The 20,656-nt window shown below is 42.9% G+C and overlaps 1 protein-coding gene across 1 annotated transcript in view; it reads right to left on the bottom strand.

Moving 5' to 3' along the window:
- Nucleotides 1-983: 983 nt before the first annotated feature.
- GRIN2B (glutamate ionotropic receptor NMDA type subunit 2B) overlaps nucleotides 984-20,656 on the bottom strand; it is a gene marked incomplete at both ends in the record, with an annotated part of 164,823 nt that continues 145,150 nt past the window's right edge. The window contains 4 exons of the mRNA XM_079548420.1: nucleotides 984-2,891; nucleotides 4,736-4,974; nucleotides 6,922-7,109; nucleotides 9,210-9,370. Coding sequence (XP_079404546.1) covers nucleotides 984-2,891; nucleotides 4,736-4,974; nucleotides 6,922-7,109; nucleotides 9,210-9,370 — 2,496 coding nt within the window. The remainder of the gene's footprint in view (nucleotides 2,892-4,735; nucleotides 4,975-6,921; nucleotides 7,110-9,209; nucleotides 9,371-20,656) is intronic.

The raw sequence follows: 20,656 nt of genomic DNA, 5'->3' as shown, positions 1-20,656 counted from the left end.
ACTAAATACTGCTCCCACCCTTAAAGTAAACCACAATTAGTGATCAATTCATTGCTAAAAAACCAACTCTGCTTCCCTTTTCCAAAATTCCTTTCATTTCAGTGCAAAACAGCATCCTGTCAGAGCTCCCAGAAGCCCCCCTGACTCAAGGGTTGCTCTCCGAGACCCAAAACCCATTTCCTTTCCAACTCTCCCACTGGTCTGTCACAGATTCAAGGGCTGTAATAGCCACAGTGAAACCACTCACCAGACCTGCGAACAAGCCTTCTCTCCCTCCCCCCACACCTCCCAGCAAACAATTCAAAATGTCAGCGTAAAATTCTCAGCGTATACGCAAATATATATATATATATATTTCAGCCCTAAACCCCCATAATCTTCACAAAATAATGTAACAAGAACCTCAGTATACCTAACATATAAGTGCATCATCAAATTAGTCATGTTATTCCTCCTTCACTTTCTCCACATCTTCAAACATCACTCTTTTCTAGGCAGTTTTAGGAAGAGTTGCCTGAACAAGCATATTTTCCTGCATGTCCATTACACTTCTTCTGCTGTCTCCTCCCGCCACATGTGTGCATGCACATGCCTTTCTCTGCTGGGAGTCAGCAAGAGTGAAATGCTAGAATCACTATTGCTCCCCCTCAACTCACCCCTTCCCTGCCTTCTTCTCCCCCTCGTGAAATCACGAATGAGGATATCCAACTCCAACGTCACTGTAAAGTGCAATGGCCAGGAATGAAGGAGAATGGGAGGAGAGAGAACATGGAAAAAGAGATAAAAGGGGAGGAGTGGGAAAGAGGAGGAGGAAGAGGGGAAACCAAAGAGGTGGCACTTGTCACCAATGCTGTACTACTCGGAACTCCAGTATCCCACAAACTAAGGATGACCAGGGAGAGTAGCTGATGGGATTGATCCCACCCCACCCTCCCATGCTCCACATCCACCCCCAGTCCCTCCCCATGCTCCTTCCCTCTCACTCAAACGTCAGACTCAATACTGGAGAGTTTCTCATAAACATGCCCGTTGCTGGAGCCATTGAAAGCCCTGGGGTTTTTGTTGTTAGGCACACAGGGGTTGGACTGGTTCCCTATACAGATGTCCTTCTGGAAACGGGCTGGCACAGCCCCATGAAGGGCTGAGACCACCGGCTTGTTGGTGGTGACGATGGCTCGGAAGTCTGGCCTGGCTTTGGGCCCTCCTGCCACCACAGGCTGCCTGAAGAAATAAGATTTGCTGCCGTGGAGCAAGCATTGGTCATCCCCAAAAGTGGGGATGAAAGGGTTTTGGGTGACCCTGTCAGGGTAGAGCGACTTGCTGAGCATGTATCCCCCGCTGCTGCCAGGGTTGTTGTGGTGGTGGTAGCTGGTGGCGGGCACTGAGGACTTGTTGTTGGCAAAGGTGGTCTCGCTGGCTGGCATCTCAAACATGTGGGCGTAGGGGCTCCCCTCCAAAAAGCGACCCTTGTCCTTGAGGCTGACGCTGCGAGGGGCCAGGGCCGAGTCATCCTTTTGCAGGTCCACAAAGGTGTCATAGGAGTGTTGCCGGCGGAGCTTGTTACGGTTCTTCTTCTGCACCTTGGAGGCAGAATTGGAAGGGCTCTGAGGATATTTGGAGGAGGAGGTGGCACTGGTGGCCACGGGCACAGGGGCAGGTGGCTGGTCCAGCTCTTGGAGAGAGTTGTCCTCACTGATGTCATACAGGTTGCCTGCTTTCTTGCAGGCCTCACACCGGATGCAGGCCTGGCGAGTGGAATTCTGCCCCACCACTGATGGAGTGTAGTTGTGCACCTTAGAAGGGCAGCTGCGGCAGAAATTAGCCCCAGACCGGTCCTCCCAGTCTAGGTTGGTCAGATTCTTCTCCCAGGGCGCCGGGACCCCGCTCACAACACCATGCTTGTGCTCATTGCTTCCGCCAAACTCACCCGAACCGTGCTTATGGTGGGCTCTGTTTGTGCAGGATCCACTTCCTCCTCCTCCCGTGTCCCGCTTAAACTCATCTCCACGCTCTTTGTAGATATCCGTCAGGTCCACATGCTCCCAGTGTGGTGAGTTTTCCTTGGCCCGAAACTGGTCCAGGTAGAAGTCCCGTAGCCCTTCCTTGTCCCTGAAGTAGCGTTTGTGGTCAGGCGAGCGGGGTGGGCGCCGGCGGTAAGCCAACTCTATCTCATCGAACTCCCGCCTGGACTTGGCAGAGGCTGGACGCTTCTTCAGGCTGTCCTTGTACTGCTGCTTCCGCCGCTTAGCTGCGTTGCCTTCAATGTTGCCGTAGGTGACCGTGTGAGTGGAAATGTCAGAGACGTCTGAGCGGATCAGGTCATCGTGGGCTCCACTGCCCCCATAGCGGTCGCTCTTGAAGGAGAACTTGCCATAGAGGTCACCCAGCTGGCTGTGCTTGGCAGGGGGCAACCCCAGATCCAAGGGCTTCTTCCCAATGGACCGTGACTGGGCGTTGAAAGGTGGGTTGTCACAGTCGTAGAGCCCATCGATGGAGCTGGTGCTTCCGATGCTGTGGGGACGGTGGTGGTGGTGGTAGTGGTCCTGATATACATTGCTGTCCTTCAACTGTAGGTTGCCAAAGGTCCTCTCCACCTCACTAATGTAGTCACTAAATAGATTCTCCTCACATGGGGGGTTGTTGTAGGACTTGCAGTCTGAGTGGGTGAAGCTGCGGCGGTGTTCAGAAATATCATAAACTGATGATTCGCGGCGGATGAAGTCCAGGGCACTCTGTGGTGAGCCATTGACCCCTGATAGGTTGGCCATGTTCTTGGCTGTCCGAAGCAGGCGAAGGATGTTGGAATGGGTGTTGTTCATAGTCGCTGTGGGGGAGTTCATTGCTGACTGGCGTTCCTCAATGGCCACACCATGAATGCAGCTGTAGATACCCTGAAATAAGAGAAAGCATGAAGTTGAGTGGTCTTGCAATGAATACACAAAAGGAAATGTAGGCTGGAAAGCACCCTATGCAGCAATACCACATTCCTATAAGGCAGAAAAGACTGTCAGACTTCCATGTGATACACAAGCAAATGAGATGAAGCCAGACCTGTCCCACCAACCCTAATTCTTCTGCCACTCTTTCTTACCCTCACATTTTTTCTTTCCCCTCTATTTATCCTCCTTTTTTTCATATCATATCTGAGGAATGCAGAAATAACTGGTAGCATCCATAAGAGTTACTCAAATTTACTAGGTATAACATAGAATTGCAAATGGGGAAAATAATATCCTTGGAAGCGAAAACATCAAGACAAAGGATTCTGCATGGATGAGAGAAAGGTCTGTTTTACCCCTTGAAATTCATCTGGACATCAGTGAATCAACATGACAGGAAGTATCGTAAAAAGAGAACAGCTTCATTTGTCATAAACTTAGCTACATTAATCACCAGTACAGATTAGAAAGGAAACAGAGAGTGTAGGACTGATGAACAGGTATTTAGTCCTTTTGCATTTCATTGAGTATGGTACAATAGAATATTTAATTGCATCCTATTGAATTTAGCAGTGATAACAGGCTCCAAATTGACATCCCTGAAAGTGAAAGTCCTCTATTCAACCTCAAATCAGACAGCAGAAGTGCCTGATTCCTCCACATTCTCCACTAGCTCATTTCATCCATGGTAAGACTGTTTGCGAGGATTACCCAAAGGAGCAGAAGGAAAGAGGTTCATTTATTCCCATTTATTCCTACCAAATGGAGCATGCTGATTAATGTCAATAGCGAAATGGACACCACCACATCATGTTACCATGTTTTCTCAGCAGCCAGCAGTTGATTAACTTTTTTCAGACTTTCCACCAACCTGGGCCAGGTCTAACAGATAACTCCAGACTGAAAAGATTTGCATTCAGTTAACAATCACCAAATACAGTCCCTTACCTCATCTCCAGACTAAAGCAGGTTAAAAACTAATGACAAAGAAGAGAGATTGTGTCCCAACACTCAAAGGCTTTGTCATTTTTTCTCAACAGTATGTTATACTGCAATTATATAGTCCTTGTACAATCAAAGTTAACTCTGTTACAAGAGATACTGAGGTCAAAAATGTTGAGATTTGACCTCACTTCAGAAGAGATCAAGAGATCAGACCAGTAACAGAAAGAAGAAAGAGAAGTTCCAAATGGGACACTGCTATCTACAATAATAGCAGGAAGATGACTCAGACATTACTAGAATCTTCTTGAAATGTAAATACTATCCCCTAAGGCAGATTTGCATAGAGAAATTGCTAAGTTCATGTGGTCATCCTCTCTAGAAGGATTTCTGCATGGCTTAGTGCAGGGCTTGTGGTTAGGGATTTCTGAACGTCCACGATAGAACAAATCCAGTAAACACATGGACAGATGTAACACAGAAGACAGTGAGAAACTCCTGAATTTCTAGCCGTGTTAAACAACATTACTTATTGTCCCCAGACCTGCCTGCTTACAACTCACTGAGAAGAAGGAGCCTATTACAGATCGCTTCTTTCCATACTGCATTTTCAGTTCCATATGAAATTACCATTTCCATGACCACAATGAGGCAGAGACCAGAGATGACAGAAGAACAGTAAATGCTCTTGCTACATTAACACAGGAAAGACAGCAGGCTTCACACTGCAGATCATCTCTCTGTAATATCTGTGTGTTTGACAGTCTGGGTAGATTTCCCCATCGACAGTACCTACAACCACCTGAATAAATTCTGACTGACCTTTTTTCTCTCCGCTAGCTAACAACACTTACCCTACTGATGGAGAAAACCACGCCAGGCTTGCCAGAGCAGACACCCATGAAGCAGTGGCGGAACTGCCAGTAGAAGAGATGTTCACAGATGAAGGTGATGAGACTGAGGGCCATAGCTGCTCCCAGCATGTAGAAGACACCTGCCATGTTATCTATATCCAACTGGCTGCTCATAACCTCATTCTTCTCATTGTGACAAATGCCAGTGAGCCACAGTGCTTCCAGCTCCTCCATCTCCCCTTTAAAGACAGAGAAGAAAAAAAACATGTTAGCCAGCCCTGCAATCATAGTATCATAGAAGGGCTTGGGTTGGAAGGGATCTTTAAGACCATCCTGTTCCAACCCCCCTGCTATAGGCAGGGACACCCCCCCAACTAGATGAGGTTGCTCAAAGCCCTATCCAGTCTGGCCTTGAATGCCTCCAGGGAGGGGGTATCCATAACCTCGCTGGGCAACCTGCTCCTGTGTCTCACCACCCTCACAGTAAAGAATTTGTTCCTAATATCTGCCTATGGATCTCATGCTGAGGTAGTCTGAAAACAAGAAGCATATCAGACTGTTCTTGTAATAGGGACAGATGCAATTAGTCACAGGGAAGGCAATAGGATTTTTGCACAGACAGATGTTAGGCACAAAAATCTGTACTGTACAACACAACCATCTACAGCTATTTGCTATAATTTCCTGAACAACAAGCTGTCCACCACATAACTGAAGACCTCAGCTCACAAACTTGCACTTTCATAGTAAGTCAACAAAGGGAAAATTAGTGACTGATACTGTTAAACAGAAATGAGTCATTTTTAAATGAAAACAATGCCAGCATAAAATTCAAAATGCTGATTTTTTTTTACATCAAAATGTCTGATTTTTTTATTTGTTTCCATCATATCTACAGCTCATTAAAGTGAGGTGCAATGTTCCCTAAAATATTTTTGCATTTTTACCTGCTTTTCTTCCTTTCAATTTTGTCCAAATGTGACAATTCCAAGCCCTCTGACCAATGAAAAATATTACTAATTTGTATTGGCTAGAAACAAATGTTCAGTAGTCTAATTTCATACCCCACTTCCTCTCATTATGGTATTTTCAGGAGAAGAAAGCCACACACATACATATGCACATACTGAGACATCCAGAAACAAACTAATTTTACAGGTTGGCAATTCTTTTCACGCTGCTAGGGAAGTTACTATTTCATATTTTCAGCATTCAATCTGGTGGCAGGGAAAAAAAATCTGTATGCTTATATGGCATCACAGCACATTCTTAAAAGCATTACAGAGATCTTATATTTTGTTCTGAAACAACACTTATTAGGCTATTCAGGAGACAAAGCACCCTAACTGTCAGGTGGCCAATATTCTGATGAAGCATATCAGAGCTTTGTTCTTTTCATATTTACTACGTCATATGTTATTTTCAGATTTCAAAAAAAAAAAACCGCTTATAAATAAAATTGCCTGAGAATTTTACTTTTTTTTTTTTTTTTTTTTTAAAGAACTCAGGAAAGTGTAATATATAGCATAGAAAGAGAAAACTGGGAAAATGTTTTCTAAAAAGAATTTCTTGCCCCATGAGTATCTTTTTTGATAACAACTCTTTCTCTGTTACCGACAAGATAAATGAGGTAACTATAATGTTCTGATTAAAAACTTCCGAGTCTCAAATTCTTCCTTGCTTGTTTGCTTGTTTGGTTGGTTTATGAGATTTAGGGGAATATGAATTAATTTTTTTCATCCAGATACAATCAGCTTTTTTTTTTTCTCTACACTCTGCATAGGTTGATCCTATCTAGAATTAAGTATGAGGCAACAATGGAAAGCCCAGCACTGTTTGTGGGTTTGGTCATGGCAAAACTCCTAAGGTAGCGAAAAGTTCACAAAACAAAACTTGATTTCACACAACATTCTTTTCATAAGATACTGCTCATACACACATCTGAGCTGATTGTATGAAACCACTAATGCCTTTGAAATTGCTTTTGATGATATCCTGCATCAACAGTATAGAACAGGTGACATTCTGCACATTTCTGGCACAACATCTCGAACAAACCCTTTTGATAATTTCCTGTTCTCAGTGTGGATCTGAAACACCAGCTAGGGAGATGGAACATTATTCTGTACATGCAAAACTTATTATTTCTTAGGAAAATTCCACCTCTTCTTTTTCTTGACACTTACCATCTCCAAAAAGCTGTAGTATAGCAAGATCAACCTGGCGCTTCCAACCTGAGTCCTTCTGTATGGCAATTCCATAGCCAGTGGAGGCGAATACTTTCCCACTCCCAATTGTCACCAGTTTGCAGCCTTCATCTCTGCCAGCCATGTAATTCAGCACTGCTGCATCATAAATGAAAGCATCCAACTTCCTGCACAGGTGCAAGAAACAAGAAGTGTATAGCACAGAGAAGATACAATCTGTATGAGTGCAAAGGTGTTCTCTGATAATTAAGGCAGAAATTAACCTCTTCCAGATAGAGTTCAATAGGTTGCATCTTCACTTCCTTCAGAGTTAACTAAAATCTGATCCTAGAATCTGTTTACAGGTGAAACTAGATTATAAATGAGATCTGTCTATTTCTCTCTGACTCTTTCATAGTTGTCGTTTTTGTACTGAAAGGAAATCTGGAAGAAAAACATAGTGCAAGATAAAGATGAATGAAGAAAAAGTCCAGGAGATCTATAGTCCTAAGAATAGCTTATGTTACTGCACTACCTTTCATCTGAAAAGAACCTAAAATACTTCATAAAATATATCAATATTAGACAGCGTAGCAAGGCTTGCAGTAAAGAAAAGATTTTCACTAATTCAAAGTGCTGGAGTAAAATATATATTAATTTCAAATTAAATGTAGCCAGGCCACTGTAACTCCTTAGTTATTGTGAAAAGTGCTACCAGATCTTTACCAATGTCAAGTGGCCATGATAACAGCTTTATGGCTTACTGTGCTAAGTAGCTCTTCGGTAAAGACTACTTAGCTGAAAACCACAAAAAAGGGTCTGTTTCAACACAGTGAAATGCCCATTATAGGCTGGAATGGGCAGACAGCACAACAGACTGATGAGAACCTTCTTACCTCAACAAATTGATTTTGGGCTTAGGTGTAGTCTCAGGGGGCTGCATCTTCTATACAACCAGAGACAGCCAATGAGTAAATCCTCCCACTAGATCTGAAATGAAGCTCTTTCCAATAAAAGACTGAAGACCTTCTACCTTACAAATTCTCACACCCACACTACCTTTTCAGTACGCCTCCTGAACATATACTGCCAGTATAGTGATTATCTCAGTTTAAGTGCATATCCATGGGGACGGCCATCCAAGGGTTGATACAAAGCCAGGATGACATACACCACAAGCAATGAGCTCTGTTTCATCTATATATTTCCAGAAGAAAGCATATTTATTTCCTGGATGATGACTACTGGCAAATGTACCTCCCCAGGATGGCATCCAACAACGGTCCAATAATTTACAATGGGCTATGTGCCTCCGAACCTGGCAAACAGGTTTAGGAATAGTCAGTCAATCTAGTAATTAAATTGGCTGAACATCTTTGCTCGTGGTTTGGAATGAAGTTTCTCATGACAGTGTGACGTTGTAAGTGAGAAGGTGTTGTTTCATTTCACTAGGGCTGGGTTCTGACAACCACAGTGGGCATTTCTGGGAGGAGACCTTTAATTATAAGGGACAAAGGCTTACAAAGACTAATAGAGGTTTTAAGTTAGCTCCTCTACAAATTCATTGCTATTAAAATAGAGTGAGATGTTCAAAGATACTTTCTGCTAATGATTTTTCCCACATTTCCCAAATTACCCAAGAAGACGCTCCTATTTAATACACTTTCTTAATATTCAAACAGCAGCTTTGTCAGCTCTTGACACTAAAATATTCCAGAGAGAAGGACTACTTGCAAACTATTTGCTTCAAGCACACCTTCCATTACACTGTATTAGCTAGTGATACACTGGAGTGGGATTAGTCTGACAAGGATTCCTTCAGCTTCCTGATTAACATAATCTTTTATACACAGAAAGAAAGAAAATAAAGGAATTTCCAGATGACAATGCAAATGTTCTCAAAAAATCTTTGCCCATAGAGGACAGTGAGCTTTTATTGTGCATACGTAAGGATGCATAAGCATGAAACAGCTTGCTGAAGCAAGGTGTGTGGGACTAATACACATAATGCTAACATACATAAAGGTACAGGCGATCCTGTTGGTTTTTGGGTTTTTTTCTTTCCCCCAAATAGTTTTATAAGTATTGCAAAACCAGAAACACTTATACAGAAGTGAATAATAAGAAAAAAGGCTAAGAGACTCACAGAAATATTCTCCTGTGTTGTATGTGGTCTAGGTATACTTTTAATCATGCAATGATAATGGATGCTCATTTTCCAAACCCCAGAAAGATTTCCCAATCACTCAAAGAAGTCAGCTAGTAAGTTTGGAAGAAGAAATCCTCACCCAGTCTTCAATGAGAATAGGGCATCATCCACTCCCCTCTGATTGAACTTCACCATGTAGCTGTGCATTTCAGGATAGTTGTTGCGAATGTTCCTTTCTGTGCTGCCATTGGGAACTGTCCCAAAGCGGAAAGGGGGTGAGAAATCATTGGGTTTCTGGAACTGCAGAAACAGAAAAAAAACATTTCTCACAATCATCCATCAAGAAACAGTCATCTGCATGGGAGAACACACTCTCTTTAGAGACCCTGTGCCCATTGCAACACAGAATGTAATTCTGATTTTATTTTACTATCAGATGGAACACATTATTGAAAAGATACCGTATTTCACTGTTTTCAAAGACAAACATTTCCTGTTATTGTCCAAGAAGTAAAATGAGCAATCTGGTCTTTTGTCCACTGTGGATAAAGTACATACATGATCAAAAACTAAAAGGAGTTTAGATATAAGTAAAAACAAAAAGGAAAAAAAAAAGGGTAACAACATCTTTGCAACACGGTCAAATAAAGCTTTTCAATAAAATCAATGTGAATTTTACCCACATAGTGTGATTTAGTTTCTAAGAAGTATCTATTTCCATTTTATTGACGCCTTTGCATTTCCTGATTCTGACTAAAGTAAAAAAGCAATTAATGAGGAGAGATGCCACTCCAAACAGCTCCCACCCACTTCACCAAATAAAGGATCAGCTTTCAAACTTTTGGGCAAACGTCCCAAATGAAATTCTATTAGTGGTTACAAGTCACTAGTAACATTTGATGCCCAGAACAGAGCTGGCAGAATGCTCAAAACCTTTTGCTGCTCCCAAGAAATACATTCATTATAACATTCTCCTGCAGCTGCAAGGCTGTGAGATTTTATATGCCACTTGCTTAACTCAAGTCATAATCAATGCTCTCTGGAGTTTTATGAGCAGTAAAATTTAGACTGTCAATTATCAAGACTGCTTAAAACCCCTAAAACCAGTAGATGGAAAGCGGCACAGAATTGTAAGCCAAGAACTGAATAGGCAGTAAAAGAAAAGATGCAAAGATCAGCTGGATGGAAGGCTCCCTCACCTCTTAATACATCAAACAGTGCTAGTCTGGGGCTCTCAAATGTGACCGTATATTTGGATAATCTTAAGAAGCATGCTAAGAACATGATATCAAGCCAAACCCATTTAACAGTAACAGTTCTCCTGCCACATCTATCATGCACTGCTGTCTTCTGTGGTGGAAATGTGGCTACCGTCTATAGCTATACCTTCAAAAGCATGCTGTCAGGTCTAGCTATTAAGTTCTGCTCAAAGCTAGTCTGAAACCTGCTGAGGAGCAGCTGAGGACCCCGCTGGGGAGTCCAAAGCTACTAAAGCAGAGTACTCATTCGGAGCATTTCAGGAACAAGGTCAACAAGGACTTGTACCTGTGGGTAGGCTGACAGCACATTTCACATCACCAAAAGGAATTTATTGCATCTATTTCTCTAAATCAACTCATCAGCTATGCAGGGAATCACACCTCATATTCAGGTGGAGAGAATGGACTGGTTCATATGTACATATATGCGTGTGAGATAGAGTACATGCCCTGCTGCTTCAAGCTGGTAGGAAATATCAGATATGTTTTTTGAAACACAGATTGGCATATCACCAAAAAAAAGAGAGGTTTCATATCGCACAAAATAGGCAGTAAGGTGCCTCTTAGAAACTTGTCACACTCTCAAGGGATGAAGACAAATTCAAAGCTATCAAAACCTGTACTGAAAGCAAATTTTGATGGGAGAAAAATCACTGCAGCATTAAAAAAAAATTTCTTTCTCACCAAGCTGGTTATAGCAGCAGTTTAGGAGACCCATCACAAGCCATTCCAGGCTAAAGGAATACAGTTTCTCTCCTGACATGCTGAAACCGGAGCTTCCAAAGTGGGCAGCTTGTTTCTTTAGAGGCTGCAGAACCCAAACTTTTGGGCAGAATAGGAAGCCCCCATCCACAAAGAGCCCTCCAACACAGGAAAGCCAGCAGGGCAAGCAGCAGGCAGGCCTGATAAATACTCAACTTCAGCAAGCCCTTTGGAAAGGCATCAGCTAGGAGAGCTTCTCTCGGGGCTCACAAAATACTAAGGGAAGGAGAGGCTACATCCAACAATCATTTTATGCCTCCTCCCTCCATCCCTAGTGATGAAATCTCTAGATTTGTCTGCTTCCAACACTGGCCATGAACTGGAGCAAAAAAGGACTATAGAGTCAGGCAGACCTGTGACAAGGAAAATAACCCCTCCCTGAACAACCCTTCATTTTCCCCAACTTCCAGGTCCCCCCATTAGCACCAGCCAGCCAGGGGTAAAATGTTCTGTATTTAATTTTTAACATTCTGGGCAAACAATAAATGAATGAAAACATTCCTTTGAGGAAAAGGACTGTTTCTAGCAACTGGAAAAGCATGCTTCCAGAGAAAAAAAAGCAGGTTGATGGCTTCTGCAAATCCATGCACTATAGTGCACTGCATGTTAGCTTATCATTCCTCACTCCCTGTTAATTCCTCAGTCAGAACAGATCTGCAAATGCAAATTCTTCTTCACACACCCATATGTGCATATACTTTAACCACAGAGTGGTGGACAACAAGACAGGGAACAGTTGGAGAGGATCCACATGGGACTCGCAACGGAGATCTTTAGCTTGCATGTCTAAGAGGAGCACACATACTCATCTCCAGCCTCCTGGGTTTGTGTTTGCAGAGTTTAAAAAAATTGATGCCTAAATGACTCCACAGTCCATGAAGCCAGAGATAAGCAGCTGTTTCTCCACATTTAAGGACTAATACTGGTACTGGCATACAACTGTCTATCAGGAAATAGTAGCTGAAAATTCCTTGTACTTACTGCTTGGCAGCACATGGGCACAGCTCAGACTAGAGATGGAAGAACTCTCCAGAGCCAGAAATGGCTGTGTCTTTCTGAGCTTTCTTATGCCCCACACAACTCATAGCAAAGGAGCAAGAAAAGCTGTAAACATGCCCATGAATGGGAAAATATAGGGATTGACGGGGAAGGTGTTCTCTCATTGCAATGAAGTGGAGGAATTTCTGTGGAAGAACTATAGAAGACGCATAATGAATAAGGTTAATTGGCACTGCTGTCAAAGAGTTTAGTAATGAAAGACATTCATACGGCTTTTCCAAAGGGCTGGGAGAGTGGGTCCAGCCCAAAGATGTCAGCCTCAGGAAGCAAGGACGCTTTGGCAGACTGGCCTAGGAGGAGTCTGAGAGATGTGAGACAGAAGCAGAGGCACAATGCAGGTGCTATTACATGGAGACAGTCAATGCAGAAGTAATCTGAAGGCTTCAGTAAATATTGATAAAGGAATTAACTGGAGATATTGACAGAAATGGTCTGAATTTAGATTAATGAGAGAGCTCTCACATCATTTCATGTAATCATTACCCCTGCCAGAGCCATAAGTCACAACTGCTTTGCCCTAGGCATCTGCAAACAGGAGCCACGTGAGGCTCTGGCCAAAAAAATAAATAAATAAATAAAAACAAAACAGACAGAGGAAGGGAAGACAAGCAACTGCACTGATTGCTAAGCAAACATAGCTGCAGAGAGTCACAGGGAGGGGTAAGCAGGGTCTGCACACCTAGAAGCCCTACCTCACCTCTACCTGTTTCTACCTCCCTCGAGGGCACCTTGCTTGCAAGGAAACCTGAGGAGCTTGGCTGCAGCCCTGTACCCAAGGAATGCTGGCTGGAGGTGCACCCCAGCTGCAGCCTCCCATTTGCTCACCATGGGATCTCAGTTGTGAGATGCTCCCCTTATACACAAGGTGACGTGACAGTCTCTCAACCGTGAAAGAAGATCCCTGAGACAGCTGGCTTCACATCAAATTTAGCAGGGAGGTGGAAGCTGCAGATGGGTCCTTTCCCTGTCTGACCTGGGGGTGGGAAGCAGACACCAAGCATGCCTGAAGGGCAAGCCAGAAGGCAGCTTTGGGAGTGTCCTTGGAGGCTGCCCACCTCTTCAACCCCTCAGTCAATAAATTGAAATCAAGCAGGATTAAGCCCAAATCGGACGACAGCTTTGAAGAAGTTACCTCTCAGAGTCAGAAAGCAGAGATCTTACTGCTCTGGAGAGCAATAAACACACAGGCTGGGGGCTATTAGCACATCCTGAGTGGATAGCCCCTTTCCTGCTCCCCCCGCATCTCTCCACGAGAGCTGTCAGCAGCAGCAGTGAGAGTGGGTTTAAGTGACTTGTCTGGCAGAGCTGTTTCATTAGCAATTTGGAGCCGTGCCGTGCAGAAAGCAGCATTGTTCTCAGATGTTCGAATATCAATCTGCATAATGAAACAGGTGATAGGAGCTCTTCCCATTCAGGCAGCCGGGATTGGAGAGCATTCAGGAATGAGGGGAAGGGGTTATGTCTAATTGACCACAATTAATTTGATGAGAATTTTTTTTAAAGATTTTGTCTATCACCAAATGGCTCCTACAGAAAAGCACATCTGCACTTATTTATCTGCCTAATGTAGGCTCTGTTTACGCTGTAGAGTGTTTGCCAGTAGCATTGAATGCAGATTCCCAAACTCAGCAGGTCTTACAGCAAAAAGGCTTTTTTATCACTTGATCTACTTTTATACTTTTTAACAAAAATAATTTCATGCTGCATAATATATGAGCGTCTAAAATGTTGTATAAGTGAGTTTATGTGTAGTATCTTAGATATACACAGCTTCTTTGTGAGAATTCCTTTCATTTTCTAAGGCCCAAACCTCAGTTTTCTACTGCTTGAAGCTCCAACTCTCTAGAATAAGGTCCCCAGGTTCAGTTCTCTGTTGCCTGCTAGCCTAAAAGACCTTGGACCCACATTACACGCTGCCTAACCATTTGAAATGCCCTACAGAATTTCAACCTGCAAGCAGGTCCCCCATACCCCTGTACCAGGACCAACCACCTGAGGGGATTCTGGATACTCTAGTGCAGCTATATTGGCTCTAGACATCTACATCTGCACAAGTGAATCCAGCCACTAAACCATCTGGTCCCCAGGACAGTTCTGCCCACGAAAAGCATACGTAGACAGAAGCTGTGGGTAGCATATGGTCTGAAGTGCCCACTACTCTCTTGAATTTGTCCATTGGGGCATCAGTCAAAACTTTTTGCACAGGCACCTCTAAGCAGCAATCTACTTGCTATTTTGGCATCCTTACAACCAGCAGATATCTGTTGCAACACAAGCCAAATATCTCTTTAAAATATGGCATTTATTAGTGAACTGTAACGTAAGATTTAGTGACATAAGGCTAGAAAAGCATAGTCCATGCCTGAGTGAATAATTTTAGCACAATTTTTCTGCATTGCCCAAACATCCTTGACTGTCCCCTCTGGTTCAGCTGCACATCACTTCAATCAGCTTGCAACTTTCTTCACTGCCTGAGAGTCCAGTCGGAATGTTTGCACAGGAGTTTCAGTCAGAACTTGTTAAGGCTAGGCCAGTGATTTTCACTCATTTAAATCCTGACAGACCACTTGTGGACAGCAGCATGTCTTGCCTCACCTGCCATGTTTCTTTTGTTTCAGCCAAGAAACAAACCTTTATAGCTAATCAGTGACTCTCAAAGAGAGGAGTCTTGTCCTTTTCATGTCCCCCAAATACATCAGTGCTGTCCTCCAAACCATGCCATGAACAAAGCCTCAAAATAACAGAGCTGTATCTGGCCTTGAGAAGATGTCTTTTTTTCTCTGGTAAGGCTCTCTTAAATATCACCATTCCTGACAGCTCTTCATCCAGCCTTCAGAGGACGATGGCCACCACTGGACACTTGCCATTCCCTGAGCTATCTACCCCAGGGCTTTGCTCCTGGGAAGCTCTTCCAATTGTCTGAACTGAAGCCCTTCTGCTGCAAGACTAGTAGTATTTTCTGTTATCTTCACCATAGACAGAGAAATCAGAACAGTCTTTTCCTCTTTGAAGGGGACTTTTATGCTTTTGAAGACTCTTGAGCTGTTTCTTCCCCATGTTGAGGATAAAGAAGCCCAGTTCTCCCAATTTCTCAATCTTTCTTTGTTAACTATGTTATCTACACTTCCAGATGTTCTTAGTGCTGTCTTTTGATTGCATCTGGTAGATCTTTTCTTGACTTGCCTTTGGTTGGTGGACATGCTCCCAGCCTCCGCTGCACCAAAAACAATTTGATCAGGACCCCAAGATGTTGAGAGGACATTACATTCTAAAAGCTCACAGCAACAAAAAGCCAAGGAAATAAAGGCGTTGCTAGTAAGAGGCAATGCTCATTATCACCCTCCTCAGTGCTCCTCTATATTATAACTTTTCCCCTCTGTTCTTTACTCTTATCATTTGCAGTTTGCAAGGTTTTCAAAGCTGTAACTGTGTCCCAATTCACACATAGGCAGTGATCAGTTTGTTTCTAGAATGTCAATCAGAATTCCCAGCACCACCTGCAGGGCTTCTGTATTCTTTCTTTGACCAGCTTGACGACACACATAGGCACTTCCACATAATTGTGCTCAGTCACCTGTCCTGGTAGAGAAGGTGATTTATAGATTCACAGTGTGGCATGTGGTCTATTGGTATGTTGGTACAGGGTACTTTTACACTGCTACAACAGCTTCCCAGCTAGGATTGTGCCAGCACAACTGCAGAGGCATACTTCAAACCTAAGTCATAGCAATGGTACAATAATCTGTGAGGACAGCAGACTAAAGAGACTGTGCTGCTCTTTCTTCTATTACTCATGAATCTCTTGGACAGATGCTTCTCTAGCTTCACTCCTAAAGCATCCTTCTTCCCTCTGCAGTCACCTAGCTTTGACATTACTGACATTGCTTTTACTACCAACGTATAACTTACAGCCTCTCTCAACTGACCACAACTTTTCAGACCTTCCTTTTCTCCTAGCTCCAATTTCTCCTCTTCTTCTGCATCCCCTCATAACATGACCCTCCACTGTCTCAGCAGTAGCTGAGACTCCTCACAGCTCAGAATCCTATAACCTCATCAGCAATCCTCAACTGTCAGGCCCCATGGAAGAAATCAACCCTAGGACTGCAGTGGCAAAACACCACTTTCTTGTCTCCACAAGTCAAACAGCACATCTTGATTTATAAACAATTGGAAAAATTAAAAAAAAAAAAAAAGAAGAAGAATGAACAGTATAAAATCCAGTTCAACTCAGTAACTCAGTTTTGGAAGGGCACAAAAAATCCTTGAGTGCCCTCAGACCTTGATTTTGTGGTTTATCTTATTGTTAAATATCCTGTGATGTTTTAAATTCTCTGGTCTTGTTTTGCATAGCACTTTCACCCATGAATTCCTCTAGATAAGTCTGAGAAAGGAGTTATCAGTTATTGCAGCTGACGGCAGCAAAGTTGGAAAAGAATTAAATTAAAGCCAGTTTTAAAGGAAGAGGTAGGGTGGGTCAGAACCACTGAAAAAAAAAAAGAAAAGAAAAGAAAAAAATGTCTACAAATGTCTGGTGGTGAAACTGTGGGCCAGGGAAGGAAACAGAGCAACCTAGGGACAATGCAGAGGTGTGAGGGGTGGGGGTAGGTGAAAGCAAAAGAAAGGAGTACAGATATAGCAACTTTAAAAATAGTTGTCCTTGTAAAATAACTGAGATGAAAGCAAGGACCCAATTGGTGGAAGAAGCCGCCATCACATGCAGTTATTGCCAGAGCAATGCACACAGTAGGACTGTGCAGACTCTTTGCAAGCTGGATTGCTCTGTGCAGACCTGCCCTGTGGTTCAGCACAGAGCAAAGATTGCAAACCTCAGACAGTGCAGCCTTATCCCTAACAGATGGTATTTCAGGGGTCCTACTTCCTCCACAGCCAGACCTACATGTGCACGTCCTACTGCTGACCCAGGCCTTACAGGCACAGCAGGCCAAGGGGCCATTCTAGGATCAGACCACCTTCTACCACAAAAAACAGCCATCACTAGGGACTGTTCTATGCAGCTGCCCAGCGTGTGACCATTATGCGGAACCTGTGCAGCATGAAAGATAACACTAAGGCTTTAAAAATTCCTTGGTACACATTTGGAAGGCTATAGGTTTCACATCTGTTACACTGTTAGGTGTCTATAAAGTCTGACCAGAGAGCACCATCCATAGTGGAACCACTACCACACATCTCCTTGCATAGCCATAACACTAATAGGTGTGGTATTATGTGAACACAGTCTTATCTGTTGCAATTAAGTCGGCTATGTGATATTAGCTACAGCACAATTTTGCTTGCATGTATGTAGAGACTGGAGATAGATAGCCTTTTATCCCAAATCAAATCATGTTATGTTGTTGGAAGTCAGCTTCCTTGGAAGTCAAACACAACAGGTCAAAATGCATATTCTGAATAATTCCAGGCAAGCACAAAACAGAAATGAGTGAGGCAGAAGGTGCTGGTTAGTATGCTCATGTTAATACCACTGAAGTGTAGATGTTCACTGAGAGGAGAAAATTGACTGATAAAAAAGGCTTTAAGAGAAATGGCAGCTACATACGTAGAAGAGTTCGAAATCTGCTTTGTTTGCATATGAGACAGCTGGTTAACAGTTTATGAAGCTTTCTGAGAAATTCAGAGGCTGTAGTTTGGTGAGAGAGGAATCCCATTTTTCATCTCCCTTCAGGCAAGTCAGAGCTCCTATCTGGCAAGTACAAATAGTAGCCAATCGGTTTTAGCAACTTGTACAGGTAACAACCCCTGGTCAGGACAATGGAACCCTGCCCACATGTGGCAAACTTCTTGAAGACTTCACTGGGGCCAAATAATTAGAAAACAAAACAAAACAAAACAAAAAAAACAATCACATTAGTGTAGTTTCTTAAGAACCTTTATAGTCAAGGAGGTAAAGCAAAAAGCATGGCACTCGAGGCAGGGCAATAGAAGCATCCTAGCCCCAACCCAGAGGTGGGAGATAATGCTTCCCTTTAGCTTGCTACAGAAAGCTGTTTCCTACTAATGAGTGGACAACAGCAGAGAAACGAAAGCCACATCATGTCCTTGTGTGTCTTGGGCTCCTGGAGCTGGAGAACCTGAAATAAGCCTGCTGGGCTACTGAGACCAGGGGAGATTTGACCTTGAATAGCCAAAGGCTGTGGGGGAACCAAGGCTCCTTTCCACCAGGTAAATGCAAGATACAGAGTGCCAAATATTTTCCAAGTATGTACATATAATTTCAAACATTTCAGTCGCTAGGCGAAAGCAATGAAACTTGTGGGAATGCAGAGGGAGGTAGGCGGCTGTTGTGTATTTTTAATCCTGTAGATCTCATCTTCCCATTCTTACCCTACCAGCATTTCATCCCTGATCATTCAAATGAAGGAAGCCAGCTCTCCCCACTCAGGCTGCCAAATCGTGGCGGCAGGGCCACTGTGTTTTATTTGACTGCAGAGGGCCAAGTACATTTATGGCACTATATAAATAATAAATAAAAATATTCATCGCTTCTCTCTCTGCTGACTTACACCGAAGCGAGAAGCAGGACAATCCTTTGCTTCCCTCCTCCCTCCCCCTGTTACGCAATTCTCTGAAGACGACATTTTCCAGGCTGCCAAGCAATTAGCACAGAAGCAACCAAGTTTGCCCAGTGCCTCCAAAGGGCCAGCTGTGGGAGCTGGTGAGGAGGAAGATGAAAAAGAAAAGCTGTCGGTGGCTGAGACCATGGAAATGCAAGGAGAAATGCAAAAGCTGGAAGCTAAGGACAGTGCAGGAGCTCTGTAGCTGACCACCCTCTCCCCTGCAGAAACTCCCACTTGAAATGAGGGCAAAGCCAACAGTGTTGTGTTGCATTCCTCCCTTCCCAGCAAGGATGGATTTGGCCTATGGACTTCCTTTGTGTATCCACTTCTCTTGCATTGTACCTCACTCAAGTTCCCAACTAAATGTTATTTTAAGTGCCACTAATCCTTAAGAGTCCCATTACAAGTTTTACTGCTGCTAAATCCCTCCAGATCGACAGAAAACTGAGAATCCTGAGAGGCTGAGCCAAGGCTAAGGCATAGCACAGCCTTCTCGCTGCTCAGCACTATACAGTGCTGAGCTTGAGCAAGAGGGAGAATGACAAAGAAAGTAGGACTGAAGAGGGGGGAGAGAAAAAACACACTTGAAAACCCACTGACTTTAAACATTTATAGCCATAAAACTACTGAATCACTTTTCAGTACATGGGCATGGAGGTTTGTTGAAAGGATCTCACAGAGCGTAAAGATCATGCCAAGCTGAACAAGGCAGGATGATTAAATCTGTAATAAATGGACCCATCTATGATTGTAAAAAAAATCTGAGTTCAAATTTATGTACACAATAAATGTCATTGATTATAAAGATGCATTATGACACAATAAGTTGTTCCTGTTTATTAATATGAAGATATTCAAATAATATGTAATTATACAGAAATATACCGCATTATATACTATTTCTATATAAATATCATTCTTTAGGAACTGATGACTGTGAACAAATACAGAGAAGTAATCAGATTCCAAGGCATAAAACTTCAGACTTTCAGAGGTCTGAATTTTCCGCACTTCACTGTGAACCAGTGTTTGTTACATCACGCACTAGTCAGTACTGTTAATGTTATATATAAAGGTCATCTCGAAACAAAGAACTGAATGCAGTTCAGCTCATTTACAGGAAGATGTCCCCACCAGAGAAGCGCTGCGGAAAGAGAATCAACTCTATGGGGGCATGATTTCTTTAATTTTTGTCTATATAAGGTGTGCTCCAGGCCAGGACCCTACCCACATTGAAGATCATTTCTGATTTATCACAAAATAACAAGGTTGGAAGTGGCATGGCCTTGCTTGCATCTAGCTAGTTTGTAATCTCCATATAGGTCTCCACATAACAAAAATAATACTGCTGTTGAGAGGGTTAAATATTTTGTCCTTTTGGACATTGCCACATAAAACTTCCTTTGTGTCATGCAAGAAATCCGTGAAACCACAAATATTCACTGACAGTAACTGCTTAATCCTGAGGAAAGTTTGTGCTGCCTCCAAGCCAACTAATTAGACACCCACTCCTCTAGCACACCTTTCAGGGTGCTACACTGAGCCCCACTTATGGTCTCCTTGGAAAATTTCAGACAAAGGTACCTGCTCTGAATTTATCCTAGCCTTCTCCAGAGCAAGTATTTGTTGTAAAAAAGCTCAGAAAGACACTTAACTTCAATCATGTGAATAATAGCCCATTGACTTTAATGTCCCCACTCATGAGCGCAAAGTTAAGCACATGCTTAAGTGTTCTGCATATTGGGATCCTTGTATAATTTACATTTAATGTGCTGCACAGCAGAATGTAGAAAATAATTCATTTTTCAGTTTCATGGCCAAGCACCTATTACTGCAGACATAAAGCAGATTCATCTTTGCAGGGTACTAGTTTTGTTTTTTGTTTTGTTTTTTGTTTTGTTTTTTTTTAGTGAGATTTTTGCTTT

This window comes from Tetrao urogallus, assembly GCF_951394365.1.
Source record: "Tetrao urogallus genome assembly, chromosome: 1".
In the NCBI taxonomy this organism is placed as follows: Eukaryota; Metazoa; Chordata; class Aves; order Galliformes; family Phasianidae; genus Tetrao; species Tetrao urogallus.
Note: the sequence above shows the minus strand (reverse complement) of the source record. Positions and strands in the feature narration are given on the sequence as shown.